The following is a 23,770-nucleotide window of genomic DNA, read 5'->3' as shown; positions in this document are numbered from 1 at the left end:
ACTTATTTGGCTATGGAGTCTTCAGTCTTTGTTGTGGCATGTGGGATCTTTAGTTGTGGCACTCAAACTGTTTAGTTATAGCACATGGGTATATCCCTAATCAGGGGTAGAACCTAGGCCCCCTGAATTGGGAACTGGACCACAAGGGAAGTCCCTCAGAGCAGCTTTAACGTGGAGTGACTCCTATAGGACTGGGTACTGCTAGGTGATGTGGGCCTCCGGTTTAGGAGATTGAGAAAGAAGAGGAGGAAGAATAAAAGAGAAAGAAGCAATGCGAATACTGATGAGGAGGGAAAGGTCACTTGTTGTCCAAACAACTCCTGCAAAGCAGAGTGAAATAAAGATTTGCAGGGACTTCCCCGGCAGTCCAATGGTTTAGATTCTGTGTTTCCAATGCAGGGGGTATGGGTTTGATCCCTGATTGGGGGACCAAGATCCCATATGCCATGCAGCATGGTAAGAAAAAAAAAAAAAAGATTTGTAAGAATAAAGATGATTGTTCTGGAGTCGTGGCCAGAGCTATTGTCGATCTCATTTGGTAGTGGACAAAGGAAAGGGAGCTTAAAGTGAGAGAAGGAATTTAGATTAGCCTTTGAAAAATTTCCTGGCACTGGAATGAGTTGCTAGGAAAAGATTTTCTCTGGAAATCCGATTTAAAAGAGTTGAGGCTTTTTTTTTTTCTTGCTAGTTTTGTGCAGAAAGAGCCGGGAAATGCTAGAGGAGAATGAGATCCATTTGTTACCATCAGAACCCAGATGCTCTTCTTTACTTAACATCAAGGAGCGGGCTGTGTTTCAGTTTTGCTGCTTAAAAGCCTAATCCGTCTTCCCCGGCCCTGGGAGGGAGGCTAGTAGCAGTTGCCGCATTTTGTCGACACCCAGCCTAAGGGTACGAGGTAATTCACCTACAGGGTAGGGAATGAGATTCCACATCTCATTGTTTCTCATTACTTGCCTCTGTACATTGTAAATCCCAAGTGTGTGTACACCTCACACAATTATTAATCCAACATCTATTTATTTATGCTATATTCAAACCATTTGTACAAGGTGTAATGAGGAGGGGACTGTGGTGAAACAGAGTCAATATAAAGCAAGTCAGGGCTTCAAGGAGCAGACAAACTAGTGTGGGGAATGGGGCAGAATATGAGACACTTGCATGAGATATTTTTATCACTGTATGTGCTGGAATGAGGTCTTTGAAGTTCAGGAAAGGGAGTCTTGGTACGGGGAGGGGCTTTGACTTGATGTCTAGGACAGCTTGCCCTGAAGAGGCAGGATTTGTCAGGCATGAGCATAGAGAACCACCGGAGGTCACAGCAGATAGCAACAACAGTAGCCACGGCTTCTTGGCACTCACGGGCTTCCCAGGTGGCTCAGTGGTGAAGAATCCGCCTGCCAGTACAGGAGATGGAAGAGACACGGGTTCAATCTCTGGCTTGGGAAGATCCCCTGGGGTAGGAAAGGACAACTGCTCCAGTATTCTTGCCTGGAAGATTCCACGGCAGGCTACAGTCCTTGGGGTCACCAAGAGTCAGAACGCCTGAGCACACAACCCACGCACTTGACCCTCACGTATGGCTAGGTGTGTGCTCAGCACTTTCCTGCAGTAGATCAGCTGTGAGTTTTCACTGCAGCCCCCTGAGATAGTTACCTCCAACATACAGATGAGGAAACCGAGGCTTAGAGAGGGCCCATAGCTAATTAGTGGCAGAACTAGGAGCTGAATCCACATCCATGTTGCCTCTGGGACCCAAGCCCTGAACACTGTGCATTTTGAAAGAGCCAGAGAGGGAGTCACAGCCACTGTCTGGGGGTGCATCTCTTGAGCGTCTGCCCAAGTCAGAGTCCAGACTAGCTGTTGAGCAAGGCTGGTTTCAGGCAGATTTTTGTGGAGGAGGACAAGAAAGGTGTGGGAGAAATGAACGGGGTGAAGGCTGGATCAGGCAATTATAAACACAGAAAAGGCCATTCAGGGTGGCCTGAACCCACCTCCTTCCCTCAGGCACGTCTGTGTCAGAGCTTTGGGGAGAGCTGACTGGCCAGGCTGTTCTCAGAGTTTTCCAGATGAGATCCTTCAGGCTCGCCCTCCCTCCCAGCACTTTGCAGGAGCCCAGCTGAGAAGTCCCCAAGTGGGACCTTGCAGGCTAGCCCATCAGCAGGAGGCCTGCCCTTATTCTTATGGTCCACACATGGTTCCCCATGGAAATGCCTCCCTGAGTGCACCTCTTGTCCACGGAGGACACAGACATCTGAGCTAGTGCTGATGGTGGCTTTAGATCAGTGTTCCTCTAGGTCTGACACACACTGGTGGGCTCACTGGTTTGGGAGCCATCTTCCTGATGGTTCCAAAGTGGTTTAATGTTCCAGAATGTTCTCTCTTCAATTCTTACAGGCAAATGATAGAATTTCATGGATTTTCATTTTCACATTACAACTAAAGGTTTTTTACCAGTCAGTAAAGTACCTGGTATGTTTGCACATGCATGGTCAGTCACTCAGTTGTGTCCAACTCTTTGGGACCCTGTGGACTGTAGCCCACCAGGCTCTTCTGTCCGTGGAATTTCCCAGGCAAGAATACTGGAGTGGATTTAAAAAAAAAAAAAAACAATGCCGGAGTGGGTTGCCATACCCTTCTTCAAGGGATCTTCCCAACGTAGGGATCAGACCCACATCTCTCCTGCATCTCCTGAATTGCAGGCAGATTCTTAACAGCTGACCACCTTAAAACTTACTGAAGTGTGTCATTTAGAAATCAGAAGTGGTGTTTTACTTAATTTCCTGAGGTCTCAAATTCATAATTCTGTTGAGATGTCTGACTGCCCAAGTGAAGCCTGATGAGCATTCAAGGCTTGTAAGTGAGCCCAGGCAGAGTTGGGATTTTGCAGACTGGGGAAGGAACCCTTACTGTGGGTACCACCAGAGTCCCCTTGGTTTGACTGTGTTATTCAACTGCAGTCCTACTTGTCTTGTCTCCCACTTCATTTCTGGTGAGTATTTGGCTGTTGTTTAATGCATTGTATGTTTATCATGTTGAGCATTGACTTCTTTTTCAATTCTCTGTTCTTCCAGAAGACATGGGAATGGGTGTAGAAGGTGAGCTATGGGCTGAGGTCAAACAGGTTTGAAAACAATTTCTAACCTGTCTCCTGGGAGGAACTCTTAAGTAAAGGCAGCCCCTAGTCAAGTGTGGCAGCAGTTGGTTTCTGCCTTCTTGGTGGAACTTGGGTGAATCCCACCACGTCACTGAGCTTCTGCAGAAGAAAAGGGTCAGTTTAAGTGACCTGAGGTCCTCATTGGGTGTGCTCAGCCTTGTCCTGGTGGCTTGCTGAGAGCTGGGGCACACAGGTACCAGGTTACAACATTGCCGCTGTGACATGTGTGGAATGTGGGGCAGGATGGAAAACCTGAACTGTGTGTCTTTCCATTGTGTCCAGAATGGCAGGATCTTTTTCTTTTTAATATTTATTTACTTATTGAGCTGTACCAGGTCTTAGTTGTAGCATGTGAAATCTAGTTCCCTGACCAGTTCTAGAACCCAGGACGCCTGCATGGGAGCGTGGAGTCTTAGCCACTGGACCACCAGGAAAGTCCTGAATCTTTTTTTTCATGTTGTTATTCTTATCCATGGTGAGGACTTACCCTGGGATCACAAAGGTGGGTGATGCTTTATGTTGCCTGGATCTCAAGCCTCCAGAATCTTGTCAAGTGGACTGACGATGTGAGTGAACCCCTATTTTCATCCCCTTATGGTGATTCTCCCAACACTGCTGCTGTGATGACAGCAACAAATACATCCAACTGGAGACCAGATGCCGGTAAAATGCCAGTTACCTTGGTCATTCTTAACAGTGGAGGGTAGCGTCCAGCAGCTTTTACCCCCCATTTCTACTGTGGGCCACCATGCAGGGTAGCTGGGGGAATCTCTGCTGTATCTCCTGGTCAGCAACTTGAGAGGTGACTTAGATCTGCCTTAATGCAGCACATCAAGTTGCCAGCCCGCTTTACTGTGATGTCTGTCTAGATATGAAATACCAAGAAATGCATGCAGAGATTATTGCCTCTTAGCATTTGACTGGAAATGCCCATAGCTTCCTGGCTTCTGACTAACAAATATACTGGACAGAAAAGCTCCAGATAATCCTGTTGAATCCAGTACAGAGAAAAACTTGCTGCTACTTGGCAAACATACACATCTCTCCCCTCCCTACTTCATACCCCACCCCCATCCCAGCCCGCACTGCCTGCCACTGCTTGTTTTTCAGGGCACAGAAAGTTGGTCTCTCTCTTTTAGGGCTTTGTGGCAGACTTAACTCTGTAATACCCCAAAACCTTCTCTCCCCCCACCACCTCCCTTGAAGTTAGCTCAATTTCAATGCTTCTCTTTCTCACAGTCCACCAAGAGCGAAGGCACTCGGTGACTTTTCTGTGTCTGATTTTGGTTCATCCTCAGCCAGCTGGCAGACCTCCAGGGACTCCTCTCTTCTCCCCAGAGCAGCCTGTGCAGATCAGAAAAGTAATGAATATTGTGCAATTCCTCTAAGTTGATTATGAAAATGATGTAAAGGTTCTTAAGAGGACATGGTTCTTAGGGTAGTTGACATTGCCTCATCACAGAGCATCCAGACAGCTGTTCTTTCCATGACAGTGGCGGTTCCGAATCCTGCCACCCCCGCCGACTGGCTCAGAGCTATTCTGGGGTGGCCAGCTGACGGCGAGAGCCCTGGAGAGATGCCTCTGTGTTAGCATGGTGTAGAAGGAAACACACACGTGTGTCAATATGATCGTTTACATTAAGGCCCATTTATAGATGATGGTAATCCTCACAGCCCAGCTGTTTTGTGCCAAATGCTACTGTCCTGACTTTAGATAGAAAGGAATTGAGCCACCTATCTATCAGAGGCCCCAGACTGTCTGGGAGAAAACTGACTGTGTCCTCATGTTTCCTGGTGTGTAGCTCAGAACCTGCTGGGCTGAGGGCCCTGGCTTTATGTGGCTTCCTGGGGAGCAGCCTTGCTGGAGCCCAGCTCCCACCTGCCATGGGTGTGTTGCAAGGCTCAGACACCAGGAGGGTGTGGCCCTAAAGCCTCCTGCCCCGAGTGGGACTCAGCAGCCTCTCGTCCTTCTGGGGAAAGGCCCAGTGCACAGTTGCCATCTGTCTTTCCTGACTTGAAATTCTTCTACCTTCTCAGAGAAGCAGTTACTGTTTGTTGAATGAATTGATGGCCTTATTATAGGAAAGGAAGGGTGAGTTATGTAGGGGGCCCTCAGCTGATCAGAAAATGCTCTTGGGAGACAACTGTTGGGCTCCCTCCAAGGTGTGCAGCAATTTCCCAGGTGGCTCAGTGGTGAAGAATCCACCTGACAATGCAGAAGACATAGGTTCTAGCCCTGTGTCGGGAACATCCCCTGGAGGAGGAGATGGCAACCCACTCCAGTATTCTTGCTTGAAGAATTCCATGGACAGACAAGCCTGGCAGGCTACTATCCATGGAATCACAAAGAGTTAGACACGACTGAGCACACACACGTGTGCACACACACACACATGCATACAAGGTGTGCAGCTCCTCAAGACAGGAATACCTCTCACTTGTCAGGCACTCTGCGTGCCAAGCACCAAGCTGTAACTGCTTCACATGTATTAACTCCCTTCATCCTCACAAACAATCCTGTGAGAAAGGTACAATTATCACCCTTTTTCTTTTTCTAGTAGATGACACTTAGGTTCAGAGAGGTTAAATAGCAACTTGCTCCAGGTTCAGTTCAGTTCAGTTCAGTCGCTCAGTCGTGTCCGACTCTTTGCTACCCCATGGACGGCAGCACGCCATGCTTCCCTGTCCATCACCAACTCCCGGAGTTTACTCAAACTCATGTCCATTGAGTCAGTGATGCCCTCCAACCATCTCATACTCTGTTGTCCCCTTCTCCTCCCGCCTTCAATCTTTCCCAGCATCAGGGTCTTTTCCAATGAGTTAGTTCTTCACATCAGGTGGCCAAAGTATTGCAGTTTCAGCTTCAGTAGTCAGTCCTTCCAATGAATATTCAGGACTGATCTCCTTTAGGATGGACTGGTTGGATCTCCTTGCAGTCCAAGGGACTCTCAAGAGTCTTCTCCAACACCACAGTTCAAAAGCCTCAATTCTTCGGTGCTCAGCTTTGTTTATAGTCCAACTCTCACATCTATACATGACTACTGGAAAAACCATAGCTTTGACTAGATGGACCTTTGTTGGCAAAGTAATGTCTCTGCTTTTTAATAAGCTGTCTAGGTTGGTCATAACTTTCCTTCCAAGGACCAAGCGTCTTTTAATTTCATGGCTGCAGTCACCATCTGCAGAGATTTTAAGAGCCCAAGAAAATAAAGTCTGTCACTGTTTCCACTGTTTCCCCATCTATTTGCCATGAAGTGATGGGACCAAATGCCATGATCTTAGTTTTCTGAATGTTGGATTTTAAGCCAACTTTTTCACTCTCTCCTTTTTCACTTTCATCAAAAGGCCTCAGGTTACACAGGAAGAAAATACCAGAGCTGAGTGTTAAGGTTTTGGGAACCTAATAAGTCACGCCCTCTTCCTAATAAAGTTCTGAACAGAGAGATCCAAGAGACAGCAGATGAAGATTAAAAATATCACCTTGAATATCTAATGGCTGGGGTGGAAAGTGCATTGTAAAAGTAGGTTATTAATGTTTCACCCTTGAAACAAAGAGACCAAACCATTCTTTCCCAGGTTCAGCCAACAGCGAACCCCAACTCCTGAAGTCTCCCCTGTAAACTCAGTGGATAAGCTGAGCAGGTTTGTTCCCAGGGGAACAAAGTGCTGAGCCAGCCTGTGCTCTGCCCCTCCCTCCAAACTCTCAGGACATGTTGCCTTATTGTTCTTTGTCCCTTCCCATTGTGGCATGCTCTAGGTGTTCTGCAAATATGCTGAGGGAGATGGCCTGTGTTTTTAACTTTGATCTATGGAAACTGACTTTTGAGTCAGCAAAATCCAATTTTTCTACAAATAAGGAAGCAGGTGACCCGTGAAAACACTGAGCTCCGATGAACAGTGTTTGTCCCGGGGTGGAGGAAGTTGCCCGTTGATTCCTGCTATGTTCTTCACACCCGCAGTCTAGTGCCTGCTGTGGGCACCTCGCTTACAACTGAGGCTGTGTCATCATCTGTGATGGTGGCCAGGGTGGGGGCCAGGCAGGGGGATGGTTCAGATGGAAGATAGAACTTCCACAATCCAAGTTTGCAACATTATCCTAAGTGCTTAAGAAACAGAAAGATTATAGATTAGCTTTGACATTTCCCAAATTCATTTAGTGTGGGAAATGAAATTAAACCATCAACTAGCTCCTACCTCAAATCTAATCTTCCTCATGATGGAGAGCAGGTGTCTTCATGTCATTTCTCTTTATCTGCATCTGCTTCTGGAACAGAGTTGCTGTCCAAGGCTCAGACTGCCCACCTCTGAAGCCACGCCCTCTCCTCCTCACTGCCATACCCTTCTGAGGGACTGAGTGTGATCTTCAGCTGTCGCTCCCCGACTGTTTTCGTCTTGGGCATTAGACTTATTGGGAGAAGGTATTGATTTTTGGCCAGAGACTAGAGAATGCATTCATAATTTTTTCTTTTTAAAAAGAAAGTGGTGTGAGTCACAGTGGCGGAGGGAGTAAAAGCCACTTTGATGTGGTAGGTACTGATTTCACATTCTGCTACAAGCTAGAGCCTGGTGGTATTCTGGGCTGCCGATGCCACTATATGAGTCTCAGCTTTGACTTCCACACAGGTGTGAACCACAACCACAGTCTCAGATGTGCAAGATACTATATCATGACTCTTAACCTAATTTCTGGCTGTGAACTCCCATTCTACTAAACAGGCAGAAAGTTTAAGCCATTGTTCTGGGACTATCCCTCCATGGGGTTATACAAAGTATCAGGTAGCCCCAGGCATTGGTACACACAGCTTGCCCTTGAGACGTCCATCCTCCTGTCCTCATGGCTCCTTCGGCATCCTGGAGTCTTCTGAAAGGCCATCTCTGGCCCTGTCTGCCTAGATGTGCCTATGGGTAGGGTAATCAACCCTCTTGCTTTGCCTGAGATTGTTCTGATTTTAGTTCTGAAAGCCCCAGGTCTCTGAAACCCCCTCCCGCCCAGCAAACTCTGACCTTACCAGTGGACACTTCCATTTAGAGTCCTGCCAATTCTCCATGCTCTGTTTTTTAATAAAAATAAATAAATAAAGCAGACCTGGACATGTGTTCGGAACCCACAGATCTCTCCCTCTCCTTCCGCAGTTCAGGGGGGTCTCATTTTCTAATCCAGGGATAGAGGAAGACCTGCACACCCACCTGTTGTTCCCAGACACTGGGGTCTTGTTGGGAACCCCCTTCCTTCACCTTCTTCACTGGTAGTAAAGGTTTAGAAAGCTAAAATTTCGGAAATCAAAAGCCAGTAAGAATTTCACACTGAGTGTCTTCTTAATACCCTACCCCCAGCTCCCTCCCCTCACCTGGGGGAATGAGCCACAGATTGAATCCTGTGGGAATGAGGCAGACAGACCAAAAATGAGAAAACAGATGTGGGAAGAGAAGCAAGTCATGAGAGCAGAGTGAACCATCACACACACTGGGGACCGCTAGACAGTCCTCCTTCCATTTAAGGTCTCATCTCTACTGACATATCAGAAACGAGGTCTCGGAAAAATAGGAGAGGAAGTGACTAAGAGCATTTTGGCACAGTTAGCATTCTTATCTAGGCAGGGCTAGAAAGTTCCTTAATGTTTTGGCAAGTGGATCCAGTCTTTGAAGTTCTTCAAGAAGTTTTGTCTTCTCCCTCCTTTTGCCTTTTCCAGAAGGCCTCAGCTGGCACAGGGCTGGGGCAGGGAGAAGCATTTGCTTGACTTGCATTCATCTAAGGAGTGAGACAGCTGAGGCCAGATGACTTCATCAGGAAGCATCTTGGTGGGGGCAAGAAGGGCCTCGGGGACTGTTGGCCGTGCCAACATCTTGCCTCCATCAAGGCAGCAATAAAGAAACTTCGTGAGGTCCAAGAACACAAACCTGTCAGCCTGGCTCAGTGCCCGGTGCCCAACCCTGAGCCCAGCAGAGGCACACCCTCCATACATGTCTTTGGACGGAAGGATGAGCCTCTGCTTTCTCAGCACCAGCCCTGGTTTGTGCTGCCTTCACACAGCCTAGAGCATCTGCTAGGACTATCAGGGAGACAATAAAGAAAAATGCAAGCTCATAAGAGGTGCCTTCGCTTGTTGGAGCTGCCCTGACAACACCTAGGACTGACTGCAAGGGAATCTGCTTTCTGAACAGAAGTGCTAGTGGTTAGAGGAGGCCAGAATGCAAGAGCAAGTAGTCTTTGGAGCTTCAGGAAGAAGAGATCTGTTATTACAGCCAGTGTCTTTAAGCAGATGCATTTCTCTTATAAGAGAGTTTCCATTGCATGCTGGGCCAAGTCATGCACAGAGCAGTGATTACCCCCAGCAACCTCTCAATCGATTACCAGGCTCTCTGTCAGCAAGCCTCACAGGTCAACTGTTGCTTTGCCACCCCCACTCCCATCAACAGCATGTTCATGAAGGCACATGCTCCTGACTTAGAAATTATTCCCACAAAATATGCCATATGTGAAACCATAAACATTCCCATTTCTGTTCCCCATCTCCCTCTTGCCATTTTCTCGGGCCTGAACTTCAAATCAGAGATGTTTGACATTCTCTTAAGAACCAGTCTTCTCAGGTCTATGAAAAACATAGCCATTTCAGCTCAGACGGTTGCTCAGTCGTGTCTAACTCTTTGCAACCCAATGGACTATAGTCCGCCAGGCTCTTCTGTCCATGGGATTCTCCAGGCAAGAATACTGGAGTGGATTGCCATTTCCTCCTCCAGGGGATCTTCCCGACCCAGGGATCGAACCTGTGTCTTTGTGTCTCCTGCATTGGACAGGCAGATTCTTTACCACTGTGCCACCTAGGAAGCCATTTATTGAGTTTTTATGATCTATCAGGCACCCTGGTAAACATTTACATACATGGTCTAAGTTTGTCCTCTCAAGAACACCGTGCAGGTGTTACTGCCACTGTACAAATGAGGAAGCTGAGGCCAGAGGCTGAAGAGCTTACCCAGGATGCTAGCTGCTATGTGGGGATCCTATGACTTCAAGTCTGTAGCCCTACTGGCTTCACCGAGCTGCCTGGAGTTCCCTGTCAAGGGTAAGAGTAAGGAGGAGAGGAAATCAATGGCCTTCACTCACCAGGGACAGCTAATCCATCTAGTCTTCTTTCTAATAAAGCCTAAAGTAAAAAAAAAAATAGTAGGAGCATCTTCCATCCCCTATATTTCCCTTTGCACAGATCCACAACTTTAATTTTGCCATATGGACGCCCAGGCCTCTTTGCTTCCCTCTTTTCCACCACCAATTATTTCCAGGTCAGATGAGGTTGAAGCAGGGATTGCCCTCCGTAAGGGCCTGGGGGAGGCAGGCGGCACTCCTGCACAGCCCTGTATCCAGGGCCTGCTCATCACTAAGCCCTGCATCCTTGTCCTGGCGGGTTTCCCTGGAGGGGCGCAGAACTCTGCTAGCATATCAGTGATGGCCAAGTTCAGCAAGATGCAGTGGCCTGACTTGGCTTTTCCTGGATTTGGGGAGAGGAGAGGGCATGACTGTGAATATCCAATTCATGTCCATTTTTTATTACCTCTGCCTGGTCATTTAGCCTGTTGAAACTTCTGCTTCCTCATTAGTCAAATGAGAGGGTTTTTCAGGGTGGTGTCTGGGATAACCTTTTAATCCTAACATTCTACTGAAGGAACAAATGTACCAATGAATTGAATTTGGCTTTGGATGAAGTATTATTTGGAGGCCATTCTTGGTTTGCCGAAAGCATCTTCCTTTATGCATTCAATGTGCATGAGCCTCACAGAGAGGGCTTTTCAGCTGAGGGCCTTCCCCCACCCCCTACTCCGTGCCCTGCAGGCTAGAGTCAGAGCCGCTGTCCCAGAGCTGAGTGTCAGGCAGCAGGGACAGTGGCTGTGGTGTGTACATGCCACTCAGTAACTGAGACTGTCACTATGGAAGAAGCTGTATATGTTCAAACTTCTGATAAAGTCATGGCAATAACACACTAAACTGGGGAGGCAGGAAAAAAACGGGGGAGGATTCATCTTTCACCATCCATGCTGCTGAAACTTAAGCCATGGTGTTAAAAAATAAGCACTCTAACCTCTTAACATTTTTCACAATAGTTTTAGAAAGATTGTTTTTTGTTAGAAACCGAAGTCTTGTATGTGAAGATACATTTGTCTGACATTCAAATAGTCCTGCAGTTTCAGTTTCCTTTTGTTGAAGTAGAATTCACATTCCTGCTTTCATTTAACAGTACTTTTTGTTTCCGGTTTTAGGACCCACGCTTACCTGCCCATCCATCCGCTCTTCTGTCTGTCTGCCTGCTGTGTAGCTTTGCGGAGAAACACTGGGGTGAAGTCCATGTGATATTAGCAATGGTTATTTCTGAGGCGGGGAGTCGGAGTAACTTTTTCTTGCTTTCTTCTTTGTCTCTTTGTTGACTAATTTTATTTAAAGACCAGCATGGAAATGATAGAGCCATTCTTCTAAAAAAATAAGCAAAAGGAAAATACATTTTAAAGGAGCAAACAGGACCACACTGCAGGTGTGTGTGTGTTAGTTGCTCAGTCGTGTCCGACTCTTTGCAACCCCACAGACTGTAGCCTGCCAGGCTCCTCTGTCCACGGAATTCTCCAGGCAAGAATACTAGTGCCCGGCTTTACTGGCAGTGTCAGGCCCCAGCCAAGGCAAGTTTCTTCCTCACCCGCCTCCCGCTCCCAACCCCGAAGGGCCTGGCAGGTTTCCGCACTCCCCGTCTCCCTGGACTTGAGTAACTGGTGAGCGGTGAACTCTTGGACGGATCCGAGCGGCAGATGCCAGGCCCCGAGGCTGTGCCCCTTCTCCCTCAGCATGTGTTTGTGATAAAAACGGAGCTGAGATGAAAGTCGCTTGTGATGGTTCCTGCGAGTCTTACCAGAAAAGACCCCTGGATGTACCAGGATGGCTCTGGGCACAGATTTCACTGTATTTCTTTCAGTCCCTCGGAAAGTATGAACACCAGTGTTATTTATTCATCATCCAGTGTCTCGGGTTTGTTTTCATAGTTCTTGCTTTATTTTGAGTTAATAAATATCAGGATTTTGTGAGGAAGGCGCTCCAGAAATAAAGCTGAGTATTCACGGCAGGGCTTTTGGCAAACGCCTTTCCTCCGGTGCAGAGGGAAGCTCTGTTTACCTTTCTGAAGAGTCAACAGAAGCTCGGGTTCACAGTTCCGCCTCCAGAAGAAGGGCCCGCTTCAGTTTCACAGGACTAATGGCTGCCCTTCGCTGATGAAGGCCGCGGAGTGGAGTGGGCTGGCTTCCGGCTTGAGTTAAGGAGGGAAAATGTGCTTTCTGTGTAAAAGCTCCAATTAACATTCTTGGACAGCTCTCAGAGTAAATCAAAGAAATAATCCAACTTTTCTGTTGCCTAAAATTACACTTTAATCTCTTTCCTTTCTCTTCAAAAATAAGAATTTTCTGTGAAATGGGAATATACCTATGGTAATTATTTCACTGAGTTGTGGTGAGAAGCAGATCAAGTCAGCTGATAGCAGGAGGGTGCCTGGTCCGCTTGGAAGCAGTGTACAAACATGAAGCAGCTCTAGTGAGAACCTGAGAGCGGGTGTTAGTGAGAAGTGACATTTCTCAGTGGGGCTGTTGAGCCGGTCGGTGGAGGCAACGTAACAGGAACCCAGCCTCTTTCTACTAACCCATCCTGCCACATCCTTGGGTCTTTTTAATGATACGTCTCCTGAGAGCACCACTTTATTATTTTGAATCTTTTGGAAGGAAGCACAAAGAACAGCTCAAAATAAATGTTTTCCTGATGGGCCTGAATGAGTCAGAGGTCCATTTCTTGTAAGTGACGCAATGGCAGTTGCATGTGTGTGTCGGGGGTATGCTACCCAACCTCTCTGCGCTCTAGTTCTCATCATCCACTTGTGGTTGTTAAGAGGATTAGATGTTTTGAGGGAGATGTAGAACAAGGTCTAGCACACAGTATGTACTCCATGAGTGCTTGCCGTTTTCAGTTATTTATTTATACACAGAAGTTGCACACCTGCCTACTGATGACAAAAGAAAAACAAGGCCACAGGAACAAATTAGGAAGCTGCTTCCAGGTTTCTGGCAAGCAGACATATCCCTAAGGCATCTCTTGAAGTGGGATAGAGGAGAGCAGAGTACCTGACGTGAGTTTAATTCCTAATGCTCTTTATTTTCTCCCCACAGAAGAATTAATTTTGGGGGAATCTGGCCCCTGGCTTCTGATAGGTAATGATACCAATGTGCTCAGTGTTTGAGCAGTCACAGCGCTGCAGGAAGGGGGACCCCTTCCAGGGCCTGAAACTGGGCTCTTATCTAACACCCAAATGAATTGTCCGAGGAGACACATGTGCTAACAAAGCAAGAGCTTTTATTGGGACAGGGCGCCCGGGCGGAGAGCAGGAGGGTAAGGGAAGCCAGGAGAACAGCTCTGCCACATGGCTGGCAGTCGGCTTTTATGGTGATGGGCTTAGCTTCCAGATTGTCTTTAGCAAATCATTCTGACTCAGAGCCCTTCCTTGTGCTGCACGCCTTGTTCAGCCAAGATGGATGCCAGTGAGAAGGATTCTGGGAGGTGGTCGGACAGGTGGTGTCTCCTTTTGACCTTTCCCGAACTCTTCCGGTTGGTGGAGGCTTATTAGCTCCATGTTCCTTACCAGGACCTCCTATCGTCAAACAGCTCATGCAGATGGTTCCTATGGTGCCTGGCAGGCTGGGCGTTTCAGTCAGTGTGCTTCCCCTAACAACTGGGCATTAGGTACAACTCAAGCAGAGCCCAGGAGGCCCAGTAGAGGTGTCTGGGCCCCCCCCAAAGGCTTTGGTGAGAATGAGCTTTGGGAGGTGCAGGGCTTTCTGGCTCAACAGAAGACAGTGAGAAGAGATCTGCCCTGAGCCTTCACGGGGCAGCCTTGGGGAGCTTCCAGAAGCACAGACTGTGCCTTCCTGTCACCCCCCTAGCTCCACAGCATGGCGTTTCAGCCTCGCTGAGGCCCGGGTCTGGGGGAGTCCCACCACACTTCTCTGCTTGACCCCTGAGCCTCACTTCACTGTCTCCTGCTGCTGCCTTGACCCCATCCAGCCCCGTTCCCTGCAGGGAGCCAGCCCGATGCCAGTTCTGTGACATCTTCCACCCCTTCCTCTCCCCCATGAGCCCTCCTCCCCTCACCCCAGGCTGGGTTTCCACTCCAGTGTGCTGCTGTCTCACTGGAGCTTGAGTCGTAGCTCATTATTCACGAGTCCTCCCAACCATACAAGGCCCCCCTCCACACCCTCCCCTGCAGCCTGTGACAGGCCCTGGTGGACTGTCCATGAGAGTCTGAAACCTAATCCACCTGTACCTGCAGAGAGTCCTTAGTCCCAGGCAAGAGAGTGACAGTGGGACCTAGTGTTGCGGTGTCAAGTGGGTAAACCTTCCTTGTATCCATTTTGTGTTTTCGTGGGTTCCATCTCAAGGCATAGACATGTTCCCTTGTTCAGTCACGCTAAAGAAACATGCACACTGAATTTTGTCTGGTATTAAAAGCCTGGTGCCACTACCTCCTTTTTTCTTGTTTCAGGATCTCATGATTAACCTTGACCACCAACACAATGTATTCTCAGTTCCTTATTGTATCATTCCTTTCCTAACATGTTGTTAGGGTCTGCAGATCACTTTAGCGTTCCGTCATCCCAGGAAAATGCCAGTGCTCCAAGCCAGGACTTACAGCACTAAACACTTACTGCCATTCATCTTCCAGTTGCCTGACAAGGAAGCACTTCTCCTCAGAATAAGTATAAATTAGCTAATGCTGAAACTGCAGAAATTTTCAATCCATATCCTGTATCGTGAGTAATTCTTCCCTCCCTCAGCTCCTCATTCAGACATTAATTCTAGGTCTCTCTGCAGCACTCAGGGTTGAACCTTGTGGTAAAATACCAGTGGTGCAGTAGTGGCAGGAAGGCATATATATAATTTCCCTGCCAGAGTGGTTTTAATGCCCTCTTTCATGGGGCATGCTACATTAAAGAAAAGATAAATGGTTACGGGCCCCCAAGATCTGTGGAGTCAACACATGTGTGAGAAAGTACCATTTTAACATTTAATCATTTTAGCCAAGGAACAAAATCTATTTTTATTGCTTATGAGCAGTGGTGCTAAACTGCCTACGAGGTTGTGATCTGTAGGAAAAGGAAATCTTCACAGAAATTGTGTACCCATCCTGAAACAGGGAGACGTGGAGGGGTGGGGGCTGGGGACAGAACCCGAAGAAAGAGGCCGAGTGGCATGTGGCCCTGCTGCTGAGCAAGATCACGTGGGGACCTGGGGTGTCATCTGGGAAGCAGGTCCTGCCTCTCCTGGCTCCCTGTGAATGTGAGGGATTAAAGCCTGCGGATGAAGAAACCGCCGGTCCTTTCCCCACCTCCTCAGTGCTTAAAGAATGGCCTCTATGTTTCCCAGTTGTAAATGAGATCATCATTGGTGAGGTCTGGAGGAAAATAAGCACCCTCTATTACATGCTTTCTATGTGCCTGTGCTTTGCTAAATGCTTTATAGGGAAAAGGTTCTTTAATCCTCCCAACATCCCTTTGCAGTAGGTGCTGTAATTCATTTTATAGATCAGGACACTGAAGTCTGACAGGGGGTAAATCCACCAAAATCAACAGCCAGTCAGTGGTGAAGACTGAAGACTGGGACTTGAACCCAGAGATTACCTGCCGACAGGACCTGTGCTTACCTTAAGCACCATGCTTTTAAATAGCCTTTCGATAGTGTCATATCCAGAAAGTTAGAATGAAAAAAAAAAAAAAACACCACCAAAAAACCTCCCTGATGTTCCAGAGCACTTGGGGCAATGCCCTTGACCTTGGTTTTCAGTCTGTAAAAGATTGATTCCGTCATTTACCTACCTGCCCTGCACATGTGTCTTCAGGACATTGAGTTGGTGGTGAGGGCTCTGAGAACTTTAGATGATCAGAGATGCTTAATCAGATAATGAGCAATGAGTTTTCACATCTCTTCTCAAGACTTAAGTCCTCAAACTAGTGGACTTAAATCTGCCAACAGCCAGTTTGAGATTTTAAAAGTGAATTTTACATGCATTTGCTGTAAGTCAGAAATCCAAAGTTCTTGTGGAATACCATTAAGGCACTTCTGCAGAGACCTCATCTGACATCTGATAGAGAATATCCTGCTGAGGCAGGCAGAGTGCCCTCTCTGGGGAGGTAAATACCCAATCTTTCATCTTTGAGAACCAAATATTCCTTTCTAGTTGACCGTGGGGAAGAGGGAATTACCAAGAGAGGCTGAGTTAGTTTTCAGGTGTGCATCAAGGCGATTCAGTTGTGCATGTACATGTACCTATTCTTTTTCAAATCTTTCCCCATTTGAGTTGTTACATAATATTGAATGGAGTTCCATATATTATACAGTGAGTCTTTGTTGCTTGTCCATTTTAAATATAGCAATGTGTACATAGCCAAAAAATAAAAGATAATTCTATGGCCTTACTCCCCTTCTCTTCTGTAACTCGCTCTGTCTGATTAAGACATGCACCACTGAGGGCTGGATCCCTGCAGTAGACTCCAAGTTGGTTTCTTTACAATGTTTTTGAATGGGTGTTTGAAAGGATTAGCTTTATATCATGAAATAAAACTTTCTTCCTTTAAGCCAAAAGAAAAGGCAAAACCAAAGCAGGTAACATTCCAGTATACTTTCCAAGGGAAGTTATAAATTATTGTAAACTGGCAGTGCAGGTAGCCTTTTAAAGACTTCATGGGAAATGTAAATAGATGGCTTTGAAATTGTCATATAGTTATAAGGAAAAGGTATTTTGGAAAAATGACCCAAGAAATCTCATATGAACCCATACACCCACTTGTCCTCTTTGATTTAGTAATCCCATTTCTGGAAATTTATCCTTAAAAAATGATCCAAAATCATGAAATTAAGATGTTTATTGCATAGTTATTTATAATAGCAAATATTTGAAATAGTTTAAATATGTCCTAGCTACATATGTACATGCATATACACACTCCTGTTATAATATGTATTTATTAAAAATTAGAATAATAAAAGTCAAGGAGCAACATGAAGATGCTTATTTCCTATGTAAAGTAAGTCAGATATGTAATGATGACATCGCACCATTTAAATTGTATATCTTTTTACTTCTAGAATTTCTATTCCATTTGTCTTCTACTCTGCCTCTTCATTTTTCATATCATGCTGTTCATTCTTTATGGTTACTCTTCCTTCTGTCATCTTCTTAACATCTTAAACATACTTCTTTGAATGCTTTATTTCAGATTGTTCTCAAGGTGCAGATTCTCTTGGTTGATGCACTGTTCATTTCTTTGAGTCTCCTGTAAATTTTTCATGCGAACACTTCATCTTCTTCAAGTATGGTTATCTGTGGAGCTCCACCATTCCCTGGGGAATATGGTTTCCTCTGCCCAGATTCTAGTCATTTCAGGGGTCCCAGGCAGAAGTTGCATTTCTTGACCAATTTCCTTGAATGACTGAATATAAACTTTGTGATTATAGAGACAGTTCAGTTTCCTGGCATGGGCTTGAGCATTGTTTCTTACCCGCAAGGGATTCAACCCCCAGCCCCTCTCTCCTGAAGCCCTTGCTTGATTCCCTGCCCTCTGAGTCTTTGTGGTTCAATGCTCACCATTAGGTAGGGTCTGCTTTGTTTCTAGTACTTAGGTACTTCTTTGCCCTCAAACTCTGCTATGCATTAAGATAGTTATGCAGTACTCATCATTTAATCCACTGTATTGACCAGAAATATTTCTTTTCCATTTACTACAATGATGTGAAAATATATGTGCATATATTCCAGAGACTGAAAGGGACTTTGAAATGATTTTTATGGGTAGGGATAGTGGGTTTATAGTAACTATTTTGCAAATATTCTGTACTGGCATTGTATTATCTTTAAAACAGTAAAACTCATCATCTTTTTAACTATTGTCTTTTATTGCAGAATGCATACACTACAACTGCCATTAATGGGACAGATTTTTGTACATCAGCAAAAGATGCGCTCAAACTCTTATCCAAGAATTCAAGTCATTTTACATCTGTTAACTGCTTTGGAGACTTCATAATTTTTCTAGGAAAGGTAGGATGTCTTAACTAAAATAATAAAGTAACTTGGGATCCAAAAATTAAGACATACAACAAGACTTTGACAGAGAACTGTTTCCTGAGCGCTTACTCTGTGCTGGGCCTCATCCTCTCATTTAATCATCAATCCTGTGAAGTATCTCTGTTTCACAGGTGAAGAAACTAGGGGTTTAATAATTTGGCTAGGATTCCACAGTAGGTTGAGTCAGGATTCAAATCTTAGTTTTACTCTTAGCTATTATCCAGTCTACCACTGTGATCCCACTTTTTCATATCTAGAATGAAGACTCTGTGTCATAAAAATATATGAAAGTTGGAACTTCCCTGGTGGTCCAGTGGCTAAGACTCCATGCTCCCAATGAAGGAGGCCTGAGTTCAATCCCTGGTTAGGAAACTAGATCCCACATGCTACAACTAAGACCCAGAAGAGCCAAATAAATATAAATAAATAAATATTAAAAAAAATATGTATGGACATAGTGTTAAAGCCTGATGAAATGTCTACATTAAGAGCATTAATTTCCTAAATATACAGAATTATTGATATCTCAAAGGGAGCCAGTTGCATTCCTGCTGTCATCTTTTTCTATGGAGTTGTATGTCATCTTGTGAAAACCTCATTTTTCCTACCTACAAACTAAAAATAACATCCCCTTCCCAGATTGCAGGTTAGAGTCCCTGAAGTAGCAGCAGTCCTCCAGCCCCTTCTTGACCATGCCTCAGGCTGAAGGATCTTTATACTGGCCAGAGTCTCTTTCCATGTAGTTGTCACTCCCTGGGCTTAATTCTGCACACCTCAGTTTGCTTCATCCTAATTCCATCTGACTGCCTCTCAAATTCTTGAAATTTCACAGAGTTTCACAGACTTCCTGACAGTTTCACAGACATCCTGACCCTCCTTCCACATCTTCACTTTTCTAAGCTAGACATCCTTGCTGCTTCCAGCCATGCCTCCTCACAGGACGGGAACGCTGGTGGCTTTCATGGAGCCCCAGAGTGAACGGGATCCAGTCTCCACTTGGGCCAGTGAACGTGGGGGCTCGTGACTCCTTGTTTAGCACTGTGTGCTCCTGTGGCATTTGGTGTATGTCTCCAGTGCCTCACTGTCTCGGTGAGCCGTCAGGAGCCAGTTAGAACATGCTTAGATTCCACAGGTGTGTGCTAACTGCACATGTATTTTAAGGCACAGCTGGGTCCCAGAGACTTTTCTTGTGACAGTAGCTCTAGAAGCACAAATTGATTACGCCTTTTAAAGCAGCCTAATAGTCCAAGTTGTAGTTGTATCTAAATGGATAATGTTGTTTACATTAGCTTGGTAGGGTTGTGGGTGATACATTTTGTAATAACTACTTCCAGAAATTTTTATTAAGAGGTTTCATTTTTATAAGACTTGTGTTTTATTTTAGGCAGTAATTCATTTTCTTGTATTTTTCAAAAGGAACACATAATTACTGATGGTCTTTTTTTAATGAAGTGACATGCAGATTCACATCCATCTTTATGGATATCCAAACACAATGAGGGGTCTGGCGGGTTCCATTTTGTCTGGTAAAGAATTAGGTTCCTCACAGCCTATAATCATTTCCTGGAAATATACATATAGCAAAAGCCTATTATCCTATTATCCCTACACCAGCACTGGAAAGCCCATCCACTTTAATCCCCAGGATAAAAGTAATCACACATTAAACTACAGTACATCCACTCAGTGGATTGGTGCATCATTGTTTTTAAAACTAAGGATGTATTAAAAAAACTTTTCTAATGAAGATGCTTATTGTAGTTTTTAGTAAAAAAAAAAAAAAAAAGATAAAAATTTTGTGAAGTACCATTGTTGCTTAGTTGCTCAGTTGAGTCCGACTGTTTTGTGACCCCATGGACTGTAGCCTGCCAGGCTCCTCTGTCCATGGGATTCTGCAGGCTAGAATACTGGAGTGGGTGGCCATTTCCTTCTCCAGGGGATCTTCCCAACCCAGGAATCAAAGCTGCATCTCCTGCAATGTCAGATGGATTCTTAACCACTGAGCCACCAGGGAAGCCCCGAGGTACTGTTACATCTACAGAAATAAAAAAAATTAGGCACAGATAAAATGAAAGTATATATATTCTTCCCATTCTCCAAATTAACTGGGTTTTCTTTTGATATCATCATAGCTTTTCATTTTTTCTTCTTCCTATATTACTGTATCCAGTTTTCTGACAAGTACTCATTACAGTAAGGCATATACACCCCCACATATGCACATGTGTCAAACTATTGCTTATACCTGACAAACATCTTTTCTAAAATATCTTAACCAATTTATAGAAATTTTCAATGAACTCTTGTTTTGGACAGGTGCTAGTGGTGTGTTTCACAGTTTTTGGAGGACTGATGGCATTTAACTACCACCGTGTGCTCCAGGTGTGGGCAATCCCACTGCTCTTGGTTGCTTTTTTTGCCTACTTAGTAGCCCACAGTTTTTTATCTGTGTTTGAAACTGTGCTGGATGCACTTTTCCTGTGTTTTGCTGTTGATCTGGAAACAAATGATGGATCCTCAGAAAAGCCCTACTTTATGGACCAAGAGTTTTTGGTAAGTAAACATCTCATTTCCTTTTTCAACCTCCATCCTCATAATCTCAAAAGTGTTGAAGACTTGTACATAAAGGAGGCTGGTCCCCAGCTTATTTTCTCTCCCAGGTGGGCAGGCTCTGTGAGCCTGATGTCCCAAGACCCAAATGTCCTGAGAGTAAGATTTGTGTTTTATTTTCTGAGGCTGATCCCACCTCCCTTATTGAAACCTTCCTGGAGAAAAGTGAAACTGAACAATTAACACTTAGCAAATGACTCAGGGTAGAAGGTATTCTGGGTGCAGTAGCCATCCAAGTCCCTAATGGTTTTAATGGCTTATTTTGGCCTTTTGTATGGTCCGGAGCTTTCACAGTTGATCCTTTTTTAAAGGCATTTTTGCATCCCCAAATATCATGTCATACCAGTTGTATTTTAGGGAACGCCTACTCCAATGGAGACCAATCACTTTCAAGGCCACTATTGACAGATCTGTGATTGTGAGGCCCTTTGTTAACCAGGTCACAAGAAGATTGAGAAAAGCCACACCCTCAGTAGAGCCCCCATCCTGCTATCTGGAAATAGCAGGCAGCTGTTCCCAACAGCTTTTGCAACACAGTTGTTGCATATTTGCCTTATCCTGTGTAGACAGGGATATTTTAACAGCTGAATGAATCTTCTCATCTCTTTCAGTTGTCTCTGTCAAGTAACATTTTAACAATTTTCTTTCACTCGATTACCATAAAATCTAGGCATTAAGGCCCTTCTGCTTTGAAACAGAGAATGCAAAGCACTCCTTAGTCCAGCTAGGCACTGAAGTTTAAAAGCACGTCTATAGTTTTATAAATAAGTGTATCTTCATCCTTCTCCCAACAGAACATAAAAATACGATAACACTTTAACCTATTTGGTATGTATTCCAAAGAACATATTTCTTATGGTTGTTCTTATGTATGGTATTAGGAAGTTAACTAGGTCTCTTTCTACAATTTATACTTTTTTGATTAAAAACCTACTTTGAAATCTGTCCCCCAAGATATTTTAGTTCAACAGGGAAAACTTTAAGGATTAAATTCCCAGAAATGATATGGCCAAGTAAATGACTGCCCATCAGTGTAGATACAGAACACTAGTCTAACTCATTCTTTTACTTTTCAGAATTTTGTAAAAAGGATCAACAAATTAAACACAAGGGCACAGAGAGACAAGAGCTCATTAACAAGCGAAGAGGGAACAGAACTCCGGCCATTGTGAGATAAGTGCCCATCAGGTATTTGCACCTGAAAAAGTTCCCTTCTCCTAAGAGCTGTGTGCAGAATAAACGATAAGGAAATGAAAAAAAAAAAAGAATAAATGATAAGGCCCAATGTGGCCCCAGTTCTTCACCACTGTTTTTGTCCCCACTGTTTGACCATGTTACAATACTAGAACCACAGAAAAAGTATGCAACCTTTTTTGTACCAAATGAGACTGAAAAATCTTTTAAGACCTTGTTTATGCAGTCAATTTTTTAAAAAAAAAAGTACATTATGTAAAAACTCATCTCAGGGCACCCTGAAAAGGACTTCCTCATTCATAATCAATAAACCTTAGCAGAAATCTCTGGAATATTGCCCTACTACAGAGAACTTTTTCCTACCTAATCCTCCACTCCTGGAAATGAGCTATTTATGTTACAGCTTTTCAAAGTACAATTTTTCAATTTAGGGACAATTAAAGCCGAAAGTGTAACTGGAACTACCACCTGATGGGCATGGCATAGAACAGGCACAAGTTTAATCAGATGTGAAGTTAAATTTTGTTCAAAGTACAAGGCTACCTTGTAGAAATCAGCAAATGTTCTGCATAAGTGGCTTTCAAGCACGGCTCCACCTGAGAACTGTCTAGAGGAAGATTTCAAGTTCTTCTGCCTGGACCCCATTCCCAGATTTAAATTCAGTGGTGGGCCAGAGAAATGGCGGGAGGGGTGTCCTTGGACTGTTTTTCCTTTTTAAAGCTTTCAACAAATAGGAACATCTAACATGTTAATTGGCAGTCTTGCTTCAACTAGATGAACAGGTAAACAGAATCACCCAGTCTCCTAACAGGACACCCAGTCTGGCTTATTTGGCAGGGCAAACAGTGAATATGCTTCCCTCTTCTTCACAGAGGGTAGAAAACTGCATGCCGGCTCAGGTCTCCTATAACAGATGCAAATTACGACTTTTCTCTTAAACAGCACCATTGAATTAGTTGAACTCGTCTCCTTTTAAGAAAAGGATTTACAGAGCAGTTTCTCTGAAGTGTTAAACTAAGTCATTGTTGTGTGATGAGCAAGTCAACTGTGCTTCTTTTGTGGGTACAAACACCCCATGTCATTATCTGTCTCAGCGAAAAACAAGCTGGCACCCCCAAGGCCTGAGAGAGCCAGTGCTATCAGAGGATATCACTTGTGTGAGAAAACATCCAAAAGTATGTTAACCACTTGTCTCTTCTTCACGATTGGATTTTTTTTTTATCATTTCAACACTTAGATATTCGACCTCCTCCATGTCGTAACTGAAGGTTAGGTTTTTGCTAACACTTACTAAATTCTCATCTGTTATCAAATAGCATGTCCTATTCCTGATCCAGACGCTTCTTAGTATCTATTCACCCTAGAATATGACGTAAAATCACCCCACCCCGTCTCCAATGTTTCCCAAGATGATTTTAAGATTATTCCAAATTGGATTTAGAATGAGGTAGAGGCAGCTGAAGCACAATGGAATAAGCAAAGGGTCAAATGTAGTTTGAATCCTGGCTGGCATTTCCTGTGAGCAATGGGCAGGTCCCTTCATTTTTCTAAGCTTTATCTAGAGCATTCAGTCCCAGTGTAATGGTGTGTAGATTCAGTAAAGAAATTTTAAAGTACCTTGTAACAATACCTGGGAAAGAATACTTTAAAAAAAAAAGTCTGACTCTACCCATCTGAA

General features: G+C 44.7%; 1 protein-coding gene and 1 long non-coding RNA gene across 10 annotated transcripts in view; one reads left to right on the top strand and one right to left on the bottom strand.

Annotated features, from left to right (window-relative positions):
* SLC44A3 (solute carrier family 44 member 3) overlaps nt 1-23,669 on the top strand; it is an 82,899-nt gene extending 59,230 nt beyond the window's left edge. For 7 of the 9 annotated variants that reach the window (XM_065908371.1, XM_065908359.1, XM_065908353.1 and 4 more), the window contains 3 exons: nt 18,124-18,261; nt 20,605-20,841; nt 21,975-23,669. In XM_065908371.1, coding sequence (XP_065764443.1) covers nt 18,124-18,261; nt 20,605-20,841; nt 21,975-22,070 — 471 coding nt within the window. In that variant the 3' untranslated portion in view covers nt 22,071-23,669. Of the gene's footprint in view, nt 1-11,404; nt 12,050-18,123; nt 18,262-20,604; nt 20,842-21,974 lie in introns of those variants that run through there. The other 2 variants (XM_065908387.1, XM_065908379.1) reach the window with 1 other exon arrangement.
* Nucleotides 1,031-12,152, bottom strand: LOC136148709 (uncharacterized). Its single transcript, XR_010659553.1, has 3 exons — nt 12,043-12,152; nt 11,418-11,614; nt 1,031-1,394 (listed from the first exon to the last, which is right to left on the bottom strand). It is a non-coding gene; the product is annotated as an uncharacterized lncRNA (long non-coding RNA).
* Nucleotides 23,670-23,770: the final 101 nt, after the last annotated feature.

Source organism: Muntiacus reevesi, chromosome 1, assembly GCF_963930625.1.
Source record: "Muntiacus reevesi chromosome 1, mMunRee1.1, whole genome shotgun sequence".
NCBI classification, from domain to species: Eukaryota; Metazoa; Chordata; class Mammalia; order Artiodactyla; family Cervidae; genus Muntiacus; species Muntiacus reevesi.
Note: the sequence above shows the minus strand (reverse complement) of the source record. Positions and strands in the feature narration are given on the sequence as shown.